This window comes from Triturus cristatus, chromosome 2_2, assembly GCF_964204655.1.
Source record: "Triturus cristatus chromosome 2_2, aTriCri1.1, whole genome shotgun sequence".
NCBI classification, from domain to species: domain Eukaryota; kingdom Metazoa; phylum Chordata; class Amphibia; order Caudata; family Salamandridae; genus Triturus; species Triturus cristatus.
The window spans coordinates 1,161,259,194-1,161,271,833 of NC_140582.1; the positions used below are offsets into that span (position 1 = coordinate 1,161,259,194).

Consider the following 12,640-nt stretch of genomic DNA (forward strand, 5'->3'; position numbering starts at 1 on the left):
AGCCCTTCTTCCAAAGCAAATCAAGCAAGCGTACCTGTTGCTCACTCTCTTCTACGTGAATTATAAATTATCATGGTGACACGATTCGATATAATAACTCAAAACTCCTTACAAATGTTAGTATCCACCACTCTTGTTGGAAACTTTTTATGCAGAACTGATTGGAGACCCCTGTGATTTTGCAGGGCCTGAAGGTGTGAACTTGTGCCGCCTCTTTCTGCTGCGGCATCGATGATGACCAGGGAAGCTTCAGCATGGCACAAACAGCTGAGGAATCGCCACATCCCTTGCGCCTTCTCTATGGAGTGAGAGTAGAGGAAGTTCCGCTTTACTTTTTTATGCTTACGCTGGGACTTCGACTTAAAGTAGGGCCTTGACCAAGAACTGGAGCGTTCACAGGAGCAGCCCTGTGACTGGAACTGAGACCGGATCTGCGCGAAGGCCACAACTTCACGAGTCCAACAAAAAGCTGGGACAATGGCAACATTTTCTATTTTTTATTGTACACATATGCCACCAAAAAGGGAAACATGCTGCCACTTGAAAGCAGTGGTCATATACCTGCAATGAAAATTTTAAAAATGGCAAGCATACTTAGAACAGGGGTAGAAATAACACATATTGCAGGAAAGTGAGTCTTGTTGGGAAAAATAAGAGGTGCGATTGTCTTTGATTTAATGTAAACCGACTATGGTGACAAAAAATAGAAAGAAAAAAGCACTGGCAAAGTTAAGTACTTGACCACGAATACTAGCATTAGTTTTATAGGAGACGTGCAGAGAGCAGGCAAGATGCTGTCCCTCACAGTGCAAGAGAGCCAATGCCTGAAGTGGGCTGACCACTACCCAGTCCTGTGCTGGATATAAGCAAAATGTAAATGGTCCAAAGGATCTCTTGTATGCATACATGCATGTATTTATGATCTATGAACATGGCCAGACCCAAAACACTTTGTTTATACTTGCTGTGTTGTAGATTAATGGGTTGCACACACTTTTGCCTTCTAGTGACTGGAGTCAAAATTACCACCCCAAACGCCCCGCAAACAAACAAAAAAATCACACTACAATGATGACGGTTTTGACAGGGCAGTTTATTTCCACCCAGCAACATAACGGAGGGCAAGAGGCTCTTCTTGGCGCTGCATTCCCGAATCTCATAAAACCACACACAGATCATGCAACACAAATAAAAAGCACAACATCGAAATCCAATCGTACATCACTCTGATGTGTTACAACACGACATCCGATTTGCTCTTCCTTCAAAGGTGCATCTCAACAAACATGTAAAAGCAACATAACTAACAGAAACACAATATATTTGGGTGGGTGATTTTTTGTTTTAAGAATAAGGACAAACAATATCATGCCCCCCCCCCCCCCCCTCCACACTGGGCAGTAAAAAATAATGTCTCAATAAAAGTGACTGCAAAACTCGAAGCAATATATGGGCAAAGTATGAAGCTCCTTAAATAAATACAAACAAAATCACCCAATAGCAATGCGTCTTGATTGCAATATCCTTTCAACTTTGATTTCTTAACATACTGTACATTCGAACCTAACATATGAAACAATTCTCATCCATATTTTTTATGTTATTAAGTTTTATCCTTTTTCCTTTTTTTAAACACCCATATACTATGATAACATGTTTCACACATTTCAGAAATAGTACTGGAAGGTCTTTTATATTTATATATTTAAAGTATTAAAAAAGTATAAAAATATCCCCTGCACTCCCCTCCCCAAAAACTGGTTTTAAGACAAAATACACGCGTTCTAAACAATATCTGAATCATTAATCGTGTTTATAAGATAATGGCTGCCTCGCCAAATTGAGGCAAAATAATTCAAGTGCTTTATAAAGAATGTCTAAAGAAGCAGCCATATAGGGGGGAAGCATTTAAATATGTTGCACTCTTGATTTCCGTAGTGTAACACCACAAAGCAAAGACACAAGAAAATGGACCCTGATCACACAAATCTTCATACTGCACAGTTGCAACATGTAGCCATGATGTTAGTTAAATATTATAAAATGTTCCTTGACATTGCAGTTTAGCCTTTTCGTTTTCACGTCTCCAGCTTCTTAGACCTAGCAGGTTTACCTTTGCTAGAATCTTCTATGGATCATGGGAGCTTGATGTCAATCCGCCACCAATGGGAGATGAATTTTGTGCATCCTCGCCCATCACAATCTAAGCATCCACTTTCCTGGTCGACTGAAGCAATCAGAATCCTCTAGCGCAGCCCAAGGAAACTAGAATTTTCCGTCACTGTCATAGCAACGACACAATGTCCGAATCCTCTATCCTCGTTTTACGAAACTAGGATTCTTACTACATAGACCCAAGAACCAAGAACTCTGCCACCAGAGAATAAATAATACAAATAAACTGGGGTTCAATCAATCTTTTGACAAAATTCAAAATTGTTCAGTGGGCGGACACAGGCTCCCTTCAAGAAATTGTGATTTTTATAATGGCAAATTCAGGCTTTAGCTGTATTGTTGATAGCCCTCTTCTTACTACTATTATTTTTTTCACTGTAGGTATTTGAGGAAATCTGCTATTAATCACTATTTCCACCTTCTCTCCTAAGCCAATTATAAATAATCTTTGAAAATCTCTATAATGTGTTACTTGGCGAACAGCTCTTATATGTATGGCCGACCATCGAAATACCCTGAAATAATTTTCCAAACTTCTTTTGCATATTTTCAGGTGCACTGGAAGGAGAAACGGAACAGCACTGTTTCAGCTAGTGGCCTAAACAAAACAGGCACAATGTCAATTTTGTTTTAATATACTTCCATGTTGTATTTAGACCACTTGAGGCGGAAGATGCTCCATGCGAAACGGCACACAAAGCAGACTTGACAAGCACACACAGTTGCGTTTTGCCCAGGTTCCTGTCGTTTTTAGGTGGACAACCACACTCTGATCTCTCACGAAGAGCCTTCTCTGCAAAAATGTCAGTGGAAAATGAAAATGGACTCTTGCCATAGGGTCCAGCCCACAGCAAAATGTCTTTCCAGCAGCGGTCTCGAGAAATGTGTTGGTTCCACAGTAGCGGTCAGGCAATGGCAGTGTGGGGCCAGCCCAATCTTAGAAAGTGTTTTTCGAGCAGGTGTTTTTTGCAGGTTCTTGTGGTCCTGCTCCTCATAAATGCTTGAGCCGGTTGTACAGCTCTCGCTTGCTTTTCTCACCGGCCCAAGTTCTGCTCTTGGCACGAAAAGTTTTCAGTTCTTCCTTGAATTCTTCATGGTACATGGGCCGGTAGGCTTGTGGTTCACAATGTATCTGCGAAAGAGGCACAAAGAGGGTTTAGTAACATTTTAATAGTGGGGGAAAGTCATAATATGACAAAAGACAGCAGAGGTTGTGGATTACAAAAGTTTTGCGCAACTATGCGGCAATGCCATTAAGATAGGCATAAAAGGGGCAATACACAATGCTGGGTACAACCATAAACAAAAAGGCACACACAACATGACATAAGGTACGAAGGAATTTCCATACCCTAAATTTTACCTATTGTCTGCTTTTCAGAGCACACAGAAAACGCCTAATTTAAGAGGCAGCCAGCAACAGGACACCCGAATAAGTAATGGTAGATGCCACCTTTGACTCGCTGCAGTGTTCCCCGGCTTCATTAGGAGTGTAGGGAAAGGTGGTGTTCCTCAGGGCAGAACTGGCTAACGGATCATGAAAAAAATGGGGGCCTATGGGAATGGGAAAAGAGCGGCTATCCTATCAAGGACCGACCCTTCTACGTTATTCGTGCCTGCTGCACTTTTGTTCCTGGATGTCCCTGTTGCTCCTTGACAGAAAATCTTCAAATGCCCCCGCACTCCACACACCCGCTGCCACAGGTGTGGAGGAGGCTGTAGAGACATTGCATTCACTACACCAGAGGACCGACTGCCAACCAGGCATGCAGATTCTGTTCGGATTCCAGCTTACGTAATACTCGCACTAGACTTTTGGGCCCCACATTTTTTTTAAAGCATTAAGTGTTTTCACGTGTCTTGGCATGCTGTTCCATGTTTGCTGCTTGTGCTAGAGCTTTTTCAGTTACTTACTTAGCCTATGAGTACAGAGTGTCAGCTGCAGGTATCGCCTGCTAGTGATGGCTTGGAGAGTCAGGGGCATATTTACTAAAAAGTCGCACAGCACAGACTAGCAAGTCACCTTGCTGCGTTGCGTGACAGAGAAAGGACAGGAATACGCCGTATTTAACATAGTACAGCACATTTCTGTCTTTTCCCAGCGCTGCTGAACAATGGGCTACCTGGCGCAAATGTAGACACCCTTGCACCATGGTGCAAGGGTGCCTGCATTGCAGACAGGATTGCTTTTGTGCAGGGACGGACACCTTCCTGAACAAAAAATAATCCCCTTAGCATGTTCATCTTTCTATGTGTGCTACAGAATAGACAAAAAAAAAAACAAGGAAAAATAAACATATTTCTCGTCATTACGCCTCCCCTGAGGACGCGTAGCATTCGACTCATTATCAAGTCTACCAGTAATGGTAAAATCTGGTAATGCGCCAAAATACATGGACGTTGAGTGGGAACACCTCTCTGGGGCAGCGAATGCAACACAGCGATTTGTTCTGCGTTACTCCAGATCAAGTCACCCAGAGCCACGCAAGGGCGGCTTGCGTGACTTGATACATATAACTTGTGAGTAGCGTCGCTCTTGCACCCTATAGCGTGGCTCAAGGGTGATGCAACTCATTACATTTGGCCCTCGTTGTACTTCGACAGTTGCTGTGGTGTTCCCAATGGAGGGGGGACTCCAGGGAGGGAGGAACTTGTGACCACCCACCAAAGACCTGGTTGGTGGATGGTTTGACTGAAGTTGAGAGTTGCCCTATGGTGTCTGTAAGCATTTCAAGCAGTTCCAATTGGGGTTCACTCTGAAAGCTGGGCCATACCGAAGCAGAGTCTACATTCACTGTGATTCCTCTGCTCTGCGGATACCCATCCTCCCATCCCATGCAACCTGGTGGCAATATTCTACTGAGCAGCGCTTCCCTCAGGCTCCACTGTCAATCCTGTTACGACCATGAACATATCTGCATTGTGTAATAGCCACCAGCTGAATTGTCTACTGGTGTTCCCCTTTGTATCAGCCTCAGAACAATGAAAAACTGAATCAGTCTTTATGCTGTTTAAAACACACGTATCTGCAGTAGGAGCTCAGCCCACTGAGCAATTTTACAGACAGTAGACAAAACAAGTAGCTCAAATACGAGTCAATAAACTGTGTGCGCACTTTAAGATACAGTGTGTACAACTGGCCAAAAGACACACCCTGCAGCCCTAAGCATCCATAAACGTGGGTCCCCAAGTAGACCACTTTATCTTCAACAAATGCTACTTTCTCCACACATTCATGTTTTTTTACATTCATATGGGCGGGGTCCGGCGCTAAGCAGTTCGAAGGCGACCCGGGACTGCTTCCTGGTCGTTGCACGCCCGGCAACCACTACCTGCGCTGCTTGAAGGCCGGTGATGTCGCATGCCACCACACCCAGCCACACAGGTAGGCACCGGCGTCCCGCCATAGGCGTGGCACCCCCTAGTTAGTGGCACCTTGGCAAACTGCCTTCTGTGGCATTTCCAGCCCAACCCTGGCCCTGGGGTGTGATGAAATGCACGGTTCACCCCGCAGCCCCCGCACCACCCAACTGAAATAAAATCACAGGAGAGAGATATGGGAGAGGGCCTTACTTGGAACTTTGGGAAGAAATCCTTATATCCGCCTTTCAAGACATAAAGCTCGGGATAGTGAAGGCTGGGGTATTCGTTGCGCATCCGGTCTTTTTCACGGACAAAGCGACACCTACAAAACAGAGGATGTTAAGTATCTTACTGCAGGCTGCTGGTACAGCATCAACTTTATTTAGTTTTAAGTAATAATAAGGGTGTTGTGCTCCAACCCAACTCAACTTCACACAAGTGTCACCTCATTTAATTGTTTCCACGAAGCCCCATTGTACACATACATAAAGAGATTCTGAGTAGAAACGATGTAGATGAAGATGTTTTGCAGCTGTGTAAGTGCTGCAAAGTCCTGGCACCAGTGCAAGACAATGTACGCTCATGTTAAAATTAAGTGGGGCTGATGCACTTTGGGCACTGGTCCCAGCGCATAAGACACACAATATGCCAACCCTCTCCCCACTCTGGTCCCATCACAGTACTGCTATTTTTAACAGCATCGAACTACCAGATGAAGCAATGCACATCTATGCAACTACCTTACGTATGCTTGCAGAATTCTCTCGATTTTGATGCTTGAAATGTAAAGAAATCTTACCAAAGGTTCTGTGACAAATGTTTGCATTTGAACAATTCTTAAAAAAACTGAAATATAGGTATTTCCAAAAGGCTCCTTTCTGTGGAGGGGGTTTGAACAAGATTAGCTGACCATCTCCATTCCCGGTCAAACTCGGGGTTTACTTAGAGCCTCTGTAGAGGGGGACGGTGTTAATTGTGTCACTATTGACTGTGGACCTAGGAATCCTGCCCACTTGATCACACCCTTGTGAGACTGGGAGAATCAATAGCAGAAAAATTTGCACTTTTGGTCCTCAAGAAGGAATGCTACCAAGGACAAAGATGAGCCCGGCGCCACTTCTCTGCTACACCCGCCCAGCCGTGCCATCTTTAAAGTGAACGATACTTACATTCGGGGCCCTCTTTCGGAGGAAAATTCGCAGTGAAAGATTAGAATGACTCTCTTCTCTGCACTGACTGGAACAATTGGCGTTTTCAACAAGTACTCCTCCACGTCCTGTTCCATGGGAAGGTTTACTGCGCCCTAAGGAGACAAACGCCAGGTAAGTCAACTCTGCAAGAAGAACAATGCGAACTGCGGAAAGACAGAAGCGGCTGTGCCTTCAGTTTTTAAGAACTGTAGGTCATCGGGTGGGGCTGTAAGCTCAGGTATAGGTGCATGGTCATTTAAAAGAGTCTCGCCTAGTTAAATGTTTATGCGAATTTGTAAGGAGCAAGCATACTCCAGTCAGAGGCGCGGTAGAGCTATGCGACGATATACAGGAAAGGTGGAAAGATATTCTGATGAGAAGTGAGGCAAAGTCATAGTGAATATTTGTGAAAAATGCCCTATTGCCATCAGCTTGTCATTTTGGCAAAGAGGAAGGCTACTTGTCTTCAGACCCCTTTTGATGAAATGGGAATGCATTTGCAACAAGGTGTACAAAAGGGCTCGAAAAAACTCACGGGAAGCAGAGCAAGTAAAAAAATTAACGAGTTACCTTAATGTGGCCGCCTTCAAACTCGTATGGATACCGGCAGTCGATGACCACACAACGCTCCACAAGGCTCTTAAATTTCCCGCTCATAACAGCCATCATCTAGGGGAATAAAGCAATTTACAAGGTTAGAAAACGGGAGGCATGTAATTGCACAAGCTTTGCTCCATCGTACAAGAACAGACACCGGTCTTGCATTTTGACTGTCCTCTACGTTTTTGGCGCCTACTACCTGTGCAGCTGAGGGATACAAGGACAAATTCTCAGCTCCGTTCAATCTTCAGTACTAGCCTCTAAAGTGCTGTGGGGTCAGTGTCTACATGCGTGAGCTTGGCCGGTGCACAATAATTAAGCCATTCACCGGTTCTACGAGCCTCTTCGAGTGAAAGGCTGCGGGCTCGTTGCACTTTGCCCGCTCTTCATCTCCTGCACTTCTAAATAAGCTCAGACCATAGCTTCTTGTTGGAGGAGGCCTCCTTGTGCTGGGATGAGAAAGATGAGTGTGGGATCCTTTGTGTCACTGACCCGACCCCGCTACTGGAGTTACCCGAGAATGGCATGGTGGTAGTCTTCTCAAAATCTGTGGTGACCAGAAAAAACTGCAGCTTTTCACTGCAAGCTACATAAAATGTGGCTAGGACCTGGCTATATACGCAGCAGCCCATGCAAGTGAGGTATGCTTTCTGAAGAACAAGTCAGTCCGGGTTCCAATGCTGCACACCAGCCCAGAGGTTGGTTAGTTTTCTTCTATCATCACTTGGTTAGCTGTAAAGTGCCCCCTTCCCACTTGCTTAATCCCACCAGGCTCCCATTCTCTCTCAAAAGTGCTACTAACAGCAGCTGGGCATTGCTGATCTACCCATTCTCACTTTTCTCAGCTAAGCCTGTGTCACGACGATCTCCTTCTAGTCCTATTTTTATGCCAGCAGCTCTAGGCTTGCTGGGATTTGTAGTTCTATGTTTTCATTGTAAAGATGGCTGACAGGCCATGGCATGCCTAGTGCTGGTGGACGAAAAGCAGGATTGTCTATAAGTCACCCTCACGCTATGGAGCCAGGTTACAGCTTTTTATTCAATGCCTCCTTAAAAGTAAATATGTGAGTCCTAAAACAATGTTTGCTCAAGATGCGTGCAGCCAGCAGTCACAACAAGAGTACAGGGAAACACCTGCAGGCTCAGACGCGACCTACCATTTCAGGAGAGATGTACTTGAGGTCCTGGTGTTTTCCTTCGATGGTCTTCAGAAGATAGGCCTAGAGGTGAAGAGGGACTCACGTTAACAACCTTGAAGGCCATTGTGTAACATTCATTTATTTTTGTGTTTAAACGTTTGACTGCGTGTGCTTGCTCCTCTACCTTCGAGAAATCTCCAATGAGTTCCCGCTGATCATCGTCCAAGATGGTTTCAATTTCATCAGCGCAAAATGACTTTGATCTGCACAGTCTGATTTTCTGATATAAGAAAGGTGAAGAAAAGTTAGAATCAGGCCAGTAAATGTTTAAGATCAACTTTTCTCTAAACTAGGTCCCAAACAAAGAATTCATTTTAAATTTGGTCACAGACATGCACTTTAAAAATCAGTGTTTAATGAGTTTTTCATAGTGCTCCGGGCACTTTAGAATTCTTATCTTGCTGGGCAGTAAGGTGACCAGCGTCCTGCCACGGAACTCACAAATTCATAAGTATCACCGTAAAATGTATTTAGAGGCCTATATTTTATAAAGTGCTTAGTCGGGAAACCTCTTAAATGACCCCAATATTGTTAGAAAAGGAGACACAGAGGGAAGACTAATTTGCCATGGATCACTCAATTAGGCTAAGTGGTGAAGCAAAGATTATTACTTTTGATTTCTGAACTAGTCAATAATTTAGTTAATAAACTTGTTGGTTGAAAAGACAATGATGCAGCCAGAAGACAATATATCCTCCCTTAGTGCCCCTCCCACGACTCACCGGTTCCTCCTTCTCCACCGTTTCTACGATGGCGTCGCCTAACAGACTCTTCCTTCGCTTGCTTTTCACAGGTGTGTTGTCGTCCTCAGGCCGGTCCATCCTTTTCAAGATGGGCCGGATGACCCTGCAGGGCATGGAGGGCGAACGGAAGAGACGGCGGCATTTGCTCCGGATAATCAAATCCTGCAGGGACATGGGATCAGACTTGCATCAAAACACTGCCTGACTTTGGAATGTAAAACTATTGGCAGGAATGAAAACATAGGCAATACGTAACAAAGTCATAAAAAGGGTTTGGTACCGGAAGTACCTTTGTGGCACTTGAAGTGACCAACTACAGCTCCCATAAAGGCGCAGCTCTAAAAGGCTACAAATGACGAGCCGTGTCATACTAGCGTGATGGTACTCCTTTTTTTGACCAAGGAAGGATTAAAGGCGAAGACAGCTTGCTAGAAATCCAGCCAATGATTACACAGATCTAATCAACTATTTTGCCCTTTATCTTGGGCCAAGGATTCCCTGAAGATGCTCACAAATTTAATTCCGGTGGCAGCGTGAATCTTATATGGTATTTTTCTCCAACATCCATTTTTGGTCTCAAGAATCAAGCTGAGCCACCATATTGTTTAGTTCTTGCTTGTAGTTTTCTATGGTATTCAACGGAAGCAATTCTGACTCAAAAGACAGGAATTCTTATCCCTAGCGTACCATGCTTACAGTCATGCACAAAAGTGTGACGCTGTGACCTCTAGCCAAAACAGGCTTAGAAGCCAGTAAGCTTTCTGCATACCAAAATGGTGGCCTATTGTTAGAATGGGTAAAGTGAAACTACACATCCCAGGATGCTAAGGGCTTTTAAGAAAAAGGGCATTGGCGGGTTCCTTGTCAGAAACTACCTGAAACCAACTGCCTTTGAACTGTGTGGAAGCAAGAAAACACGTTCCTGACACTGTATGTGAAGGTTTACACAGATGCCTCCATACTATCACAGACTTTAAAGTCTAGACCAATCAGCATGCAGGGCCCACCTACCTATACGGTGGCCTCCAGTTATGTTATTTAAGAATGTATACAGTTGATCTGTCTCACTACTGAGTCGATCCTTCACACTCATCTGCACATTCATATATTGTATTGTAATTTCAATGTATATAGCGCTTACTCGGCAATATATCTCGTTATTCAAAGACTGCCATTTTTCTTTTTTTGGGGAATACTGGCTCGTGACATCATGTTTGCACGAGTGTTTTTTGTATAGCACAGATTGTATTCGAAGGTGCGTCCAGGCGCTCTAGAGGGAAGAGAGTAAGAAGTCTGGCAGTAGAAATAAGTCCCACCCAGGGGCATCTGGGGTAGGGCACGCCCCTGAGCTGGGGCTGGGGGAAGGATGGGAGGTGCTCACCACTAATCTCTCTGTCAGCTTGTTAAAGATAAAGACTTTAATCTGATGGAAGCCACCTTCCCGACGGCTCCCTGTAAACAGCAATTATGGCCTCCGCACAGCAGCGCGGTCTGCTATAATGGAACGTCAGCATGTGAACAGCCCCCCCGGGGAGCCCCCACTGTGCCCCTGTGCCCAGGCACAGAGCCGCCGGCAGGGCCGGGTACTGTACGGCGGCTGGGACGGCCCAATGCCGCCGCAGTGTTCTCACCAGCCTGGAATGCGGGGCCAGGGTTTGAATGTTCGAAAGTCGCAGCATGACACGCCCTTTGTTTTTAAACGTTTACAATGCAGCCGTGACGTCAAGGGCAACAGACTCCCTCAACAGCACGTGGGAAGTAGGACAAGCCCCTGCTGTAGAGGAGCTGCTGATAAGGCGTGCATTATGGATACATTATTTAGGGCCGTGCACCTACAATAGAGACCTCTTTGTGCGGGAATTCTGAATACAGTAATTATGCGATGAACATTTACATAAGCATGTGAAGCTACGGGGCTGGACCTAGCATGAAAGGGCCACATCCTACCCCCTCCGCCCCGGAAACCACACACTTCTTAACCCCAAGAGTTGACGAGTATTGTCAAAGACAATAGGTCGCGCCTTTTGGACCAACTGACTTTACTAATAGTTTTTAGCCTTGGTGTACATGTACAGCATCCCGATGCTGTGCAGCGTGTCTAAAAAAGAAAACCAAAGTATAAAAAGAGGCAGCCGTTTCATTGTAGGCACGCATCTCATGCATGCCTACAAAATGATGCAAGCATTTTTTTTTATTTACCAATTTGGATCGGTAGTTTAAAAAACAGAAAGTAGAGCAAAAGCCTTTAATTTTTAAAGGTACCACAGGGGAAGCAACGTGGACGATGGGGTGAAGGAAGCAGCACGAGTGGGAAAAACAAGAGTGGAGGGTGCGTTTGGAGGGAAGTAAAGGCTGGGACAGTAGGGCGCAGGTGGGGGAAGCAACATGGAGGGCGGGGTGGGGAGGAGAACAATGGGAGAGACATGAGAAGCAATAGGTAAGAAAGCAACGTGGAGTGGGCAGGGGAGTAGCACATGGGCAAGAAAAGCACAACGGCAAGAGAGCAATGAAGGGAAGCACTCAAGGGTGAGCACAACATGGAGGGGTAGGGAGAAGCGCACAGAACCTCCAGCAGCACACTACACTCCGCAGGGGAGAGAAGTACACGGGGAAGACTGATGGAAAACATATGCACTCCCATAATAAAAAAGTAGCACATGAAAAGCAAGCATTGGAAGCATAGAAGCTAGTCATTCAAGAGACAGTAAACAGGTTATGCTCCATGGGAGGGACAAGCACAAGATTGACAAGCTTGGACACGAATAAGAAGAGGGAAAACAATGCAAGCAATGGGAGGGCTCTTAGCCCCTGAATGCTCTGATGATGCTGTGCAATGCAGTCGCAAAACAAGGCTCAAACATATTTTGACTAAAATTACATAAATCCATCTTTAATTACTACCAGAGCAGCGTTTCTGAAACCGGTTCACTCATTTCTCCTGCTCCTCAGTACCCACCGTGCCAATCGCCCACCCAACCCCAATACTTTTAAGACACTCACCGTTTCAGATTCTTGTGTCCGAACGAGGGGGGCTGTCAACAGGTTCTCCATCCCGGATGGGAGGTTGGTGTCATTCTAGGTGGGGGGGGAAAGGCAGTTTAATGAAGAAGCACAAGGCACGTTTGCATCAACTTTGCATGACATTTCACAAGTATGACTTCAGTCTCTAACGCATGTCACAAGGCCAAGTCAATTTTCATCAGTATCTTTTTATGTGTTGTTTGCAACTCTACAGTAGCTTATAAACACGACGCTAACACGTTATTAATTAAGACCTTGGATGCTCCTGAGTTAGGTTTAAACAGGAGTTTCTAGCTAAATTGGTATTATAAATTGTGCAGTCAATCTCACACACCAGATTCACGTATGT

General features: G+C 45.0%; 1 protein-coding gene across 2 annotated transcripts in view; it reads right to left on the reverse strand.

Annotated features, from left to right (window-relative positions):
* Positions 1-1,074: 1,074 nt before the first annotated feature.
* The window catches only part of CDC25B (cell division cycle 25B), a 30,914-nt gene continuing 19,348 nt past the window's right edge, over positions 1,075-12,640 (reverse strand). For both annotated transcript variants that reach the window (XM_085642698.1, XM_085642697.1), the window contains exons 9-16: positions 12,271-12,345; positions 9,250-9,432; positions 8,652-8,747; positions 8,486-8,548; positions 7,299-7,397; positions 6,708-6,841; positions 5,749-5,860; positions 1,075-3,307 (exon numbers count right to left, since the gene is read on the reverse strand). In XM_085642698.1, the coding sequence (XP_085498824.1) occupies positions 3,167-3,307; positions 5,749-5,860; positions 6,708-6,841; positions 7,299-7,397; positions 8,486-8,548; positions 8,652-8,747; positions 9,250-9,432; positions 12,271-12,345 (903 nt within the window). In that variant the 3' untranslated portion in view covers positions 1,075-3,166. The remainder of the gene's footprint in view (positions 3,308-5,748; positions 5,861-6,707; positions 6,842-7,298; positions 7,398-8,485; positions 8,549-8,651; positions 8,748-9,249; positions 9,433-12,270; positions 12,346-12,640) is intronic.